Source organism: Pan paniscus, chromosome 7 (assembly GCF_029289425.2).
Source record: "Pan paniscus chromosome 7, NHGRI_mPanPan1-v2.0_pri, whole genome shotgun sequence".
Classification (NCBI taxonomy): Eukaryota; Metazoa; Chordata; class Mammalia; order Primates; family Hominidae; genus Pan; species Pan paniscus.
The window spans coordinates 25,479,124-25,493,315 of record NC_073256.2 but is presented as its reverse complement, the minus strand read 5'-3'; the positions used below and the strand labels follow the sequence as shown (position 1 = coordinate 25,493,315).

General features: G+C 37.2%; 1 protein-coding gene across 2 annotated transcripts in view; it reads right to left on the bottom strand.

Moving 5' to 3' along the window:
* Positions 1 to 2,923: 2,923 nt before the first annotated feature.
* The window catches only part of ERI1 (exoribonuclease 1), a 142,237-nt gene continuing 130,968 nt past the window's right edge, over positions 2,924 to 14,192 (bottom strand). Inside the window, exons 14-15 of one of the 2 annotated variants that reach the window (XM_008970012.4) lie at positions 6,182 to 6,471; positions 2,924 to 3,720 (exon numbers count right to left, since the gene is read on the bottom strand). In XM_008970012.4, coding sequence (XP_008968260.2) covers positions 6,229 to 6,471 — 243 coding nt within the window. In that variant the 3' untranslated portion in view covers positions 2,924 to 3,720; positions 6,182 to 6,228. Of the gene's footprint in view, positions 6,472 to 14,192 lie in introns of both variants that reach the window. The other variant, XM_055116243.2, reaches the window with a different exon arrangement.

Here is a 14,192-nt window from a genome sequence, read left to right as displayed (position 1 = left end):
TCAACTGATATTTGTGCTTTCACAAAAGATTTCTCTTTATCATGCTGTTTGATAGCATTCTATCCACAGAACTTCTTTCAAAATTAGAGTCAATCCTCTCAAACCACGCCACTGGTTTATCAATTAAGCTTATGTAATATTCTAAATCCTTTGCTGTCATTTCAAGAATGTTCACAGCATCTTCACCAGGAACAGATTCCATCTCAAGAAATCACTTTCTTTGCTTATCTGTAAGAAGTAATTCCTCAAGTTTTATCATGAGGCTGCAGCAATTCAGTCACATCTTCACTTCTAGTTCTCTTGGTATTTCCACCACATCAGCAGTGACTTCTTCCACTGAAGTCTTGGGCCCCTAAAAGTCATCCATGAGGACTGAAATCAACTTCTTGCAAATTCCTGTTAAGGTTGGTATCTTTACCTCCTCTCACGAATCACAAATGCTTGTAATGGCATTCAGAATAGAATGGTGAATCCTTTCCAGAAGGTTTCCAACTGACTTTGCCTAGATCCATTAGACGAATCACAACCTATGCTAACTACAGCCTTATGAAATGTATTTATTAAATAGTAAGACTTGAAAGCCAGAACTACTACTTGATCCATGGGTTGTGGAATGGATATTGTGTTTGTAGGCATTAAAACCAACATTAATCTCCTTATACAACTCCATCAGAACTCCTGGATGACCAGATGCATTGTCAATGAGCAGTCATATTTTGAACAGATTTTTTTTTTTTTTCTGAGCACTAAGTCTCAACAGCAGGCTTCAAATATTCAGTAAATGATGTAGTAAACAGATGTGCTGTCATTCAGGCTTTGCCGTTCCCTTTATAGAGCACAGGCAGGGTAGATTTAGCATAAGGGCCCTAGGATTTTCAGAATGGTTAATGAACACTGACTTCAACTTAAACCAGCTACATTAGCCCTTAACAAGAATCAGCCTGTCCTTTGAAGCTTTGAAGCCAAGCACTGACTTCTCTCCAGTCCTAGATGTTATCTTCTTCGAATAGGCTATTTCATCTACATTGAAAACCTGTTGTATGGTGTGGCCACCTTCATTAGTTATCTTAGCTAGATCTTCCGGATAACTTGCTATAACTTCTACATCAGCACTTGCTGCTTTACCTTACACTGTTTTATGGAGACAGCTTCTTTCTTTAAATTTCATGAACCAATCTCTGCTGGCTTCAAATTTTTCTTCTGCAGCTTCCTTACCTCCCTCAACCCTCACAGAATATGAGACAGTCTTGCTCTAGATTAGGCTTTGGCTTAAGGAAACGTTGCAGTTTGATTTTTTATCCACACCACTAAAACTTTCTCCATATCAGTAATAAGGCTGTTTTGCTTTCTTATCACTTGTGTGCTCACTGGAGCAGCACTTTTAATTTCCTTCAACAACTTTTCCTTTGGATTTACAACTTGGCTAATTTGGATCAAAAGGCATAGCTTTCAGCCCGTCTTAGCTTTTGACATGCCTTCCTCTTTAAGACTAATCATTTCTAGTTTTTGATTTAAAGTGGAAGACATGTGACTCTTCCTTTCACCTGAACACTTAGAGGCCACTGTAGGCTTATTAATTGGCCTAATTTCAATATTGTGTCTCAGGGAATAGGTAGGTCTGGAGAGGGAGCGATGGGGAAAACACAGACATTTATCAATTAAGTTCGTTGTCTTATATGGGTGTGGTCTGTGGTGCCCCCAAAACAACCATGATAGTAACATCAAAGGTCACTGATTACAAGTCACCCTAAGAGAGATGATAATAATCAAAAAGTTTGAAATATAGGGAGAATTACCAAAATATGAGACATGAAGTGAAAGTATGCTGTTGGGAAAATGACATAAATAGACTTTCTCCACACAGGATTCACACAAACCTTCAGTATGTTAAAAAACAAAACAAAACAAAATAGTATCTGCGAAGCACATAAAGAGAAGTGCAATAAAATGAAGCATGCCTTGTGGCTCCACAATGATTGAGCAGTATTCATCCTAAAACAAATCTAATGAAATTTACCTTGAGAACATTCACTTGCAAGTAGAAAAGCAGATCTGGTTTAAAGCCTCCGGCATCCGCCCCTTACCCAAGTCTTGGTAAGGAATCCAGAAAAACAAGTACTTCCACCTCTTCATCAGTCAAACTTAAGCCCTTTAGCCTCTGTGTCATTATAAACTCAAGACACTAACATTTCTAATCTCAAGAACATGGAGGAAATTTTAAAGCAAAAATCGTTCTCCTTCTCCACTTATCCCCATCTCCGAAAAAACCTTAGAGCTGGTCACATTAGAAGTTAACAGTATTTTATATTGTTTCATTCAAAGAATGAACATCAAATTACCTCCTGATTTGCAACATTTAGTACAATCGCATTGAAAATGTCTAGTTTAAACCGTAGCAGGAAGATGTTTATTCTACCTAGGACAACCTACCTGTTCCTGGAATATCAGGTTAAGCCAAAGTCTACAACGGGAGGCAGCATAGCACAGAGATAAAGAGCAAGTCTCAAGCCATACTGCCAGAATCTACAGCTCCCACTACTTAAACTTTGGCAACTTAACCGCTCTGGACCTCAACTTTCCCACCTGTAAACTGCAGAGAATGCCTCTCTCCATCACCGGATTCTTATTAAACAATGGAGTAAAGTACTTAACAGTGCTCAATAAATGTCTGATGCAAGTATCATTATTGTACCTTAACATTCAGCTCTACGCTCTCATCACAGTCGCATTTCTTGTTTGTTGATGGAACTTATATATTGCATTACATAAGGGAGGTAAGGGTAGGCAAACTTTCTCCATAAAGGGCCAGACAGTAGTATTTTTGGCCTTGCTGGCCAGATGGTACCACTGATGCAGCTATTCAACTCTGCCATTGTAGCACAAAAGTGGTCAGAGATGACATGAAAACAAATGAGAATGGTAGTTCTTTCCAAAACTTTATTTAGAGAAACTAAAATTTCGTAATTTTCATATTATACAAAATATTATTTTGAGCCATTAACAAAAGGGAATATAAAAACCATAGTTTGTAGGCCATACAAAAATAGGCAGCAGGCCAGATTTGGCCCATGGGTGGTAGTTTGCTGACCCCTGCTCTAGATTAACAAATTTACGGGCTTTGGAAGCTTTGTGGGGCAAGGAGGCTTGATATACAGGTTGGTGGTGCAGAAGAAAGAGGAAATTTCTAAGTATAATAGAAAAAAGATGTAATGCTGTCCTTCATGTATCAACGCTGGATTCAACTATGTGCAAAACATTTTATCATATGTCGCTGGAATCAAAGATGCAGAAGTCACAGTCTCTGGTCTCAAGGAGCGTATACTTCTCCATGGTAGCTTAGACATGGAAAGTCTTCCTTCAAAGTACAATACATCCTTCTCAGACTTTGACAATGCACCCGTGCGTGCTCATCTGTGAGGCAGGTAGTTTCTTTGGCAACTCTACCTACAGCTGAGGCCAAACATGCATTATTATCTTGACCACCTGTGCTTCTTCCCCTCCCCAGTAATCATACCAGTTTTTCTCCTGGTCTCCAAATTATTCTGTTTTGCATTATCATTTTGGGGATAATACTTGGGATGATATACTAAAAGTCAACTGGTCACATCTTTTTAAAAATTACCATTTTAATTAGTCTTCAGAGATACCCTCTCTCTCTTAATAGGTAACATGCTTGTGACGCCTGTGTTTTTTTGTTTCAATCCAGGCAGAAACTTCTCCCTAGGAGGCAGGATAAACAGATCTATCTCAAGGCAACAAAGACACATCACAAAAACATTTTTTTCAGAGCAAATGTTAAATACTTGATCCAACAGAACACAAATAAAGATAAAATGTAATGCTCTATTATATACTTCAGTTGGTTATAAAGATTGCGGATTTGAAAAAAATCAGCAGAAATCCACTATGTCAATGTCAGAGCATATGAAGCATAGAATAAAAATTAACACAGCTAATAATAAATTGTTTGTAAATACTAAGTAACTATTAATAAGAAACAATAATAGAATATACTAATATTGTTTTCATGGACATCCATCTCTTACGTGTTTCCTCGTAAAAAGTTGTACCATTTGTCTTTCAAAGACAACACAATAAAAGTCAGAGTAAAAAGCAGTACTCTCAATGTTTAGTATCATCTCATCAGCAAAATCCCAAATCAAATTGGAGGGGAGGACAGAGACTCAACAGAGGAATTAAAATGGGTTAAGATGGCAAAATCTATGGCTGAGCGCAGTGGCTCACGTCTGTAGGAGGTCAAGGTGGGCAAATCACTTGAGGTCAGGAGTTCGAGACCAGCCTGACCAACATGGTGAAACCCCGCCTCTACCAAAAATACAAAAATTAGGCGGGTGTGGTGGCACGCGCCTGTAATCCGAGCTACTCAGGAGGCTGAGGCAAGAGGATCACCTGAGCCCAGGAGGCGGAGGTTGCAGTGAGCCAAGATCGCACCACTGCACTCCATCCTGGCAGACGAGCAAAAACTCTGTCTCAAACAACAACAACAACAAAATAGGGTACCGAGAGCTTATAATGTTGAAGTTCTTAAAAAGAAATACAACATGAGCTTGTTGGTACTTGGCGAAAGTGAAAATAGGCAAAGAAATTAGCAGATAGAGCTAAAAAAACTGGAAACGTAATATTTCCTCGTCATCATCAGATTTTCCAATTGCAGTTTCAGCTATTCAGTATTCAGTAATACTTTACAGGTTATCGTACAGTGCTATCTGGGATGCACAAACATCTCAGCATACATCCCTCTTATCCTAAGAGTTAACTGTATAAACTTAAAGCACTTAGATTTCCTTATTTTACTATAATCTGTAACAGTTCATCTAGGAACACCACACACTCATATGCCTTCTTTTATTTACACATTATTCTTTATGATACTGATTATATGACTACTGCTGAAAAGCAGAAATTCATTGGCTTAAGAAATCTACCGCCCTATGTAGACAATTCCCACGCCAAGAAAAATGTCTACTTTCCTGCTTTTCACCCTATATGATATAGGTTTGGAAACCTTTGAGGAAATTCATTTGGTTATAAAACATAAATCTTTAGAATAAAGTAGCATCACAATTTTTATTAAAAGGTAAAAGGCAGGAAGTAAGCAATGTCAATGAAATTGTTCCCTGAAAGCTACAAGGAGAAAAATTCAATTCTGAAAATACATGGGTTTAGCCTCTAGATAAGAGTTTTACCTTATCAAGTCGAAATGCACATTTTAGTTCTTAGAATTAGTTAAGAATTACTCAATACTTAGCAGCCATTTACTATGTAAAATCAGAAAAACAAGTCTTTTATTGACTAACTTCACTAGTGGCCAATGAAGTTTTTTAATAACAAAAACGTAATATATGGTAGGAAGTACTGACTTTATTAACCTCACTTACGATACTGAATACAAAGTAAAATTAGGTGGTGACCCTTAATTTTCAGTCTATTTCAAAGCATGGTCCCTCAGATTTAAGAATTAAGGCATACATATGTCAAAAAAGGAAGGCGAATCAAACAACCAAATCCAAAAAGACCCCAGTGATTTATGTATTATGAAGTTTGAGCTACAGCCCTTATGATATTCCTTTTAGTACTTTCTTCTAAGTTTTCATTAATTCCTTAACTGGATTTTTAACCAAACCCTATAATCCATCATAATTCTTCCAATTATGAGTTGAAAAGAAACACAGGCAGATATGTATACCAAGTACCTTACGAAATTCACCACATACATGGTGAACTTCACATATAAACTTTGAAAATCAAAAGGACTATGATATTCTTGAAATCCAAAGGCTAGATAAGATCTACCTTCCAATCATTTCTGCATTTTAAGATATGGTTTCATCTAGTGATGTTAATAAAGAAACACATTACATATTTAAACACCAGTAAGATAGGACATTCAAGAGAACAGCCAATAAGATTTTGCATTTTAAAACCAAAAAGAATATATCTTGAACACCTTAAATTATAAAATTCAGTTCTAAGCAGGAACTGTTACTATGTAACGAATACTGCTCATATCAAAAGTGCTGGTGACAAAGAATTCAGTATGCCTTCCTACAAAATCTGTTCACATACATGTATCTATCTCTATCACCTGTAATAAGATTTTAAATGTTTTAAGGTGCTTAGTTTGCACTATAGGACTAATTCAATGAGATTCATCTGCTACCTCTTCATAGCAACTTCAATTGGAATGATCCACACACAAAACTGTTGTTACTTTCTAAAATGTGGCATTTGTGGTGGTGGAGTGCCCTCTATTGGTAAGGAAGAGGACACACTCATTAGCTGTCCTGCATGCATTTTCTCGTTGATTCGGAGTTCACACCCATCCTGAAGCATTCGAACTGCTATTCGGGCGATATTCTTAGAGTCATCAAGACCACAGTGAGGCCGCCCATCATAATCCATTCCTAATTTTTCAAGCATTATTGTCAGTTTGGTTTGGCTTCTAGGAACCTGAAAAATAAACAGCTTAGTAAATAATTCTTTGGTGTTCTAAACTGTAATATAAGCCACAGTTAAGATGAAAAATAAGAAACTGAAAATTAGCACTAATAGCTAAATAAAGCTAGGCAAAGGGCAATACCCCCACTCAAATAAGGCAAATAAAAAATTCAGGCCAGGCAAGGTGGCTCACGCCTGTAATCTCAGCACTTTGGGAGGCCAAGGTGGGCAGATCACTTGAGGTCAGGAGTATGAGACCAGCCTGGCCAACATGGTGACACCCCATCTCTTCTTAAAATACAAAAAAATTAGCCAGGCGTGGTGGTGCACATCTGTAATTCCAGCTACCCGGGAGGCTGACGCAGGAGAACTGCCTGAACCTAGGAGGTGGAGGCTGCAGCGAGCTGAGATCATGCCAATGCACTCCAGCCTGAACAACAGAGCGAGACTCCATCAAAAAAACCCTGAAATTTTCAGAGCTTTAAAATATGATCTTAAGAGTTTCAGCTGAAAATACAGACAGGATCCTCAGACATCTAAAAACTCTGCAGTTTTTTAATTTAAAAATAATTTATTAAAGGGAATGTATTGTTCAGGACATGTAAGTTGAAGATCTACCTTTTTAAACCAAGTTAGTTATTTTACATGGTATTTTTCTATAGTGTATTACTTTACTTGACTGATTTCTTAGATAAAAAGACTAGCCTTTTTGGATGACTAAAGATAATGAAGATTAAGAATGAAAGATGATGTGGTGTGATATTTTTCAGGTTATTTAAAAACCTGTTCCTTGATAAATTAAAAAAAAAAAAAAAAAAAACTCTCACACTCCCCAAATTCCAATATGTGCCTCCACTTTTAAGAATTATTGGCTGGGTGTGGTAGCTCACGCCTGTAATCCCAGCACTTTGGGAGGCCAAGGCAGGTGGATCACCTGAGGTCAGGAGTTCAAGACCAGCCTGGCCAACATGGTGAAACCCCATCTCTACTAAAAATATAAAAATTATCTGGCTATGGTGGTGTGCGCCTGTAATCCCAGCTACTCGGGAGGCTGAGGCAGAAGAATCCCTTGAACCCAGTAGGCAGAGGTTACAGTGAGCCAAGATCACTCCACTGCACTCCAGCCTGGGCCTCAGAGTGAGGTTCCATCTCAAAAAAAGAAAAAAAAAATTGTTATTTTTCTTCATATTTCTATCAAGATTTGTTAAGTTTTACATTCTGTAGTTTGTACAACTATTTTGCCTATGCATCTTGGACCTCAGCTTCTTCATCCGTAAAATGGGACTAACAGCTCTAATATTTACTCATAGGGTTACTGGGATAATCACAAAGCAAATGATGTAAAACATCTATAATTATCTTAAGCTGTAATACTGCAATATATCCTGTACCTTCCACTAATTATCACTTGGAAAACGCACTTCTAAAAATAGTTTGCCCAACACACTGGATAACTTAGGTAGAAGAGACAAATTCCTGGAAATACACAACTTACCAATAATTGAATTACAAAGAAACAGAAAATCGGAATAGACCTATACCTAGGAAGGAGACTGAATCAGTAACTGAAAACCTCTAACAAAGAAAAGCGCTGAACCAGATAGCTTTGCTGCTGAATTCAAGCAAATATTTAAAGAATTAGAACCAAGTCTCCTCAAACTACTACAAAAAAATTGAAGAAGAAATACTTCCCAACTCATTCCATTAAGGTCAGCATCACTTTGATACAAAAGCCTGACAAAGACCTCATGAGGAAAGAAAATTACAGATCAATAACCCCTACAATTATCATGTTGCAATAATCCTTGACAAAATATAAGCACATTTAAATCAGCAGCATATTAAAAGAATTATGTGCCATGACCAAGTAGGATTTTATCCTGAAATGCAAGGATGGCTCAACATTTAAAAACAATGTTAACACAAGCATTAACAGAAGGAAGGAGTGCAGTAATTGAAAGAGAGTGGTATTAGTATAGACATACAAACTAATAAAACAGAAGAGAGTCTAGAAATAAACCTTCACAAATACATTGAATCAATGGGGAAAACAGCAGCCTTTTCAACAAACGGTGTTGGGAAAACTGAATATCCACGTGCAAAAGAATGAAGTTGGACCGTTACCTTACACCATATAACAAAATTAACTTAAAATTGATCAAAGACCTAAATGTAAGACATTCAATTATAAAATTCTTAGAATAAAACATATGGAAAAGGCTTTATGACAATGGATTGGACAATGATTTCTTGGATGTCACCAAAACACAGGCAACAAAAGAAAAAATAAAGTGGACTTCATCAACATTAAAAACCTTATTACTAAAGACATTATCAGTAGAGTGAAATGGCAACCCACGGAACAGAAGATACATTTGCAAGTATATATCTGATAATGAATTAATATCCAGAATAAAGAACTCCTATAACTCAAAACATCATGATACCTCATTTAGTAAATGAGGAAAGAATCTGAATAGACATTTCTCCAAACATGATATGCCAATGGCTAATAATCACATGAAAAGATGCTCAACATCACTAATCATTAGGGAAATACAAATCAAAACCACAATGAGATACCACTTCACACCCATGAGAATGGCCATAAACACACACACACACACACACACACACACACACACACACACACACACCAGAAAATAACAAGCATTGACAGAGATGTGGAGAATGTAGTACTTTGTGCATTGCTGGCAGGAATGTAAAATGGTACAGCCACTGTGGGAAACAATGTGGAGATTCCTCAAAAAAATTAAACATAGAATTAGCACATGCTCCAGCAACTCCTATTCTGGTTATACAGGAAGAAGAATGGTATCTGTACATCCATGTTCATAACAGCACTATTCATGATTGCCAAAACATGGAAGTAACTTAAATGTCCATCAAACAATCAATGGATTTTTTTTTTTTAACGTGGTACAGGTTAAATATTCCTTATCTGAAATGCTTGGGACAGAAGTGCTTTGGATTGGAAATTTTTTGGATTTTGAAATATTAAACATTTACATTACACCACTTTTGCATCACTCATCCGAAAATCCAAAATTCCAAAACCTGAAATGCTCCAATGAGAATTTCTTTTGAGTACAATGTCAGTGCCCAAAAAGTTTCAGATTTTTGGAGCATTTCAGATATTGAATTTTTGGATTAGGTATACTCAGCCCGTAAATACATACAATGAATTCTTATTCTGCCTCAGAAAGGTAGAATTCTGACACATGATACAACATGGATGAACTTTAAAGACATTATGCTCAGTGAAATATGCCAGTCACAAAAGATCAAATACTGTACGCCACCACTTATAAGAGGTATATAGATAAGTCAAACTGATAGAGACAGAAAGAAGAATGATGATTGCCAGGGTATGGCAGGAAGGGGAAATCCAAGAGGCACAGAGTTTCACTTTTGGAATATGAGAGCTCTGGAGAATGATGTGGTGATGGTTGTGCAATAATGTGAATGTACTTAATGCCACTGAACTGTTGTGCACTTAAAAATGATTGAGAGCATTTTTAAGTGAACAACAAGTGTTATACAGGGTGGGCATTCCTAATCCCAAAAACCCAAAATCTGAAATGCTCTAAAATCCAAAACTTTTTGAGGGCCAACATAACGTCACAAGTGGAAGATTACACACCTCATGTGATGGTTTGCAGTCGAAACACAGATACATGACACATGCTTAATTTATGTGTAACTAAGAAAGCTATTGCTTATTGGTAGCATCAGGAAAGATGATGCCAAACAACCAGACTGTCCATATCAGTGGCTGAGACAGTGACAGTTCTGCTTTCTAATGGCTCAATGTACATACACTGTTTCATCCACAAAACTGTATGAAACTTAACTTCAGGCTATGTGTATGAGGTATATATGAAACAAAAATGAATTTCATATTTAGACTTGGGTCCTATCTCTAAGGTATCTCATTATGTATATGCAAATATTCCAAAATCTGAAAAAAACCCCAAATCTCAAACATTTCTTCTGGTCCCAATCATCTCCAATTAGGGATACTCAACCTGTATTATGTACACTTTAACCACACACACACACACACACACACACACACACACACACACACACACACACACACACACAAAGATTAAAATGAAAAGTCCTAGATAGTGCCCAAAAAAGAGTTATTAACTTTATTAAACAAAGGCCCAGTCACTTCATCGTGTTTTTAAAAATGATGTGAAATCTAGACAAAGAACAAACCAACCTCTTGCTTCCTCTAGCTTAGCAAGGAAAAGTTCTCAATCAAGTGGCTGAGTTGAAAGGTGAACAATAGGAAAACAAAAAGGCCAGATTTTGCTGAGCAGTCGGAAGAAGCGCTGCAAAACGCAGCCTCCTTACAGACATTTTTCATCACATGAATCAGCTGAACAAGTCCCTATAAGAAGCTGGAGAAAATGTTTGACTTCAAGTGACAAGATTCTTGCATTTCAAAGGTAACGGAGTATGTCTTTGGAAATAATCATGTTACAACAGAAAACCTTAATATGTCCACCTTTTGCTTGGGCTTGATATCAAGTGAGGAAAGCTATTGGAAAGTCTCAAGTCTGAGTGCAACATGGAAAAACTGTAGGAGATAATTAAATATTTTCCCTCCCTTTCAACACCAGAATATCATTAGGTAAGTGATCCTTTCTCTGAATCTCTGCTCAGCCTGAGAATCTGACTTTAAGAAAAGAGCTTTATAGGTACAATCTGACTGTACACCAGAGATAGACTTAATGCTCTACCCCCAGAAAAGTTGTGGATTTCTGCAAAGTATCCTGTCATTCATTTGAAAGCAGTAACATTTCACTGCACTTTCATCTTTCTACATGTGTAAGCAAGCTTTTTTTTTTTAACATGCATGAAGAGCAAAGGCAGAAATTGTCTAATTTCCTGAGAAAAAGAATCCATGTGAGCTTATCTTAAATTCAACCTAGAATTGAGTATTTGTAAAGGGAGAAAAAAAAAAAGAAAACACATTTTACAGTCAAGAGCTGTATTTCATCCTTTCCTTTTACTTCAACAACAGCATTGTAATGCATATACACAGGCCTATAAAGATATAAAGAGGCTGGGCCTGGTGGCTCATGCCTGTAATCCTAGCACTTTAGGAGGCTGAGGGGGGCAGATCATTTGAGGTCAGGAGTTCAAAAACAGCCTGGCCAACATAGTGAAACCCAGTCTCTACTAAAAATACAAAAAAATTAGTCCAGGCATGGTGGGAGGCACCTGTAATCTCAGCTACTTGAGACGCTGAGGCAGGAGAATTGATTGAACCCAGGAGGCGCAGGTTGCAGTGAACTGAGACCCCACCACTGCACTCCAGGCTGGATGACAGAGTGAGATTCCGTCTTGAAAGAAAAGAAAAGAGAAAAAAGAAGAGAAAAGCAAAAAGAAACAGCTGTATAATTTTGTAAATGCTAACCCCACATGTGCGCTTGATATGCCACGCACAAAGAAAGTTTGGGATTTCCCCCAAAATCTTATACAAAAATCTGTCTTAAACTGTATTTTTATTTATATTGTTTCAGCCAACTTTTAGAAAAACCAAGTCCCATCCTAAGCGAATTATTTCACAGAAATGTATTACAGTTATTTGCCTTTTAAATTAAGCTCCAAGTTTAATGACCCATTTCCACTCTTTGCCCCCACGAAAGACTGGATACAAGGTCATTTTTGGCCAGGCGCAATGGCTCATGCCTATAATTCCAGCACTTTGGACGGCCAAGGCGTGCGGATCACAAGGTTGGGACTTCAAGACCAGCCTGGCTAATACAGTGAAACCCCGCCTCTACTAAAAAATACAAAAAAATCAGCCAGACGTGGTGGCACATGCCTGTAATCCCAGCTACTCGGGAGGCTGAGGCAGGAAAACTGCTTGAACCCAGGAGGCGGAGGCTGCAGTGAGGCGAGATCATGCCACTGCACTCCAGCTTGGGAGACAGAGTGAGACTACGCCTCAAAAAAAAAAAAAAAAAAAAAAAAAAGTCATTTTTACTTAAAAAAAAATGTTTTTAGACATACCATATAATATACCTTATTAGCATTATATACAGCAGAAACTTGTGACAGAGAGTTTTATTTAGGTCTTAGATAAGGTACAAAAAAAGAAGGAAAACAGAAGTTTCTTCTACTTATACAACTAATTGCATTATAGTTATCTATTACGAAGAGGGGAAAACCACACACATAAAGAGCAGGCTAACAAACTGGCCAAAATAAACAGGTGCACAAAGAGAAACCACTGTTTACTCAAAAAACGAGGGAGCATTTTATTGCCTTATAATATCTACAACTTTCCGATTACACTAATATACTGTGAGCTGTAGATTTATGCATAACTGACTGAAAATTATTTTAAGGTTTATTAATTTTTAATAATAAAAATTATTCCATCTGGGAGTTGTAGCAAAAAAAGAACCTAAAGGGGATCGAGCTTCTCAACTGGAGTATAAACTGACATGAAATACAAAAGACAGAGACACCTCTGAAACCACATTCCAGGATATGATTACAAAATCCAGATAAGGGGAAACACAACAGGACAAATGACTCAGTTTCTTAAAAGAATAAAGTAAAATAAACTGCTAGGGAAGAAAAAGAAGAGATTAAAAAAAACTAAAAAGATGTATTAACATACCAAACACATCAAAGACTAAAAAACTTAAGAGACATATTAACCAACTACAAATCTGTGAACCTTATCCTGATCTGACTCAACACACAAAAGGTAAAAGAAAATATTTATGACTATTTGATGAAGGAATTACTGCTAATTTTTTAAGATGTCACAATGGTATGGTAGCTGTGTTTCTAAGAAAATGACCCTTAGCTTTTGGAGCTACGTAATGAAATTTTTACAGATCAGATAACATAATGTCTGACTTCTGCCTCAAAATAATAAGGAAGAGGAAAGTGGGTGGGGATACACATGAAACATGACTGGCCATGAGTTTCTAATTGTTGAACCTGGGTCATGAGGACTCATACCTATTTCTGTTATGTTTGAAATTTTCCATAACACAATTTTTTAAAAAATTCACAAAATGAGTTCAAAAACACAAAAAAAGATCCACAAAAGGCCAGGTGCACTGGCTCACGCCTATAATCCCAGCACTTTGGGAGGCCGAGGCGGGCAGATCATTTGAGTCCAGGAGTTCGAGACCAGCCTCACCAACATGGCGAAACCCCGTCTCTACTGAAAATACAAAAATTAGCCAGGTGTGGTGGTGGGCGCCCGTAGTCCCAGCTACTCGGGATGCTGAGACAGGAGAACTGCTTGAACCCAAGAGACAGGGTTGCAGTGAGCCAAGATCGCACTACCGCACTCCAACCTGGGCAACAGAATGAGACTTCATCTCAAAGACAAACCAAAAAACAAAATAAATTCACACAAAAAAATTATCAAATATAATCAAAGGACTAGCACCCAAAGTAAAAATCTATAAACCAGTAAAATACACAGGTAATGAAAAAACAGACTACCCAATTTTTTTTAAAACAGAAATTTAAATAAGGGGTTCGCAAAAAAGCAATCGAGATAGCTGATACCTCAATGAGATGGTATCACACACCCGTCAGATTTACAAAACATTTAAAATGTCTGATAATATCAGATGCTAGCAAAAACTTACAGTAACTATAAACTCACATAGCACTGATAAGAGTGCAAACTGGTACAATTCCATTGGAAAACTATTTTT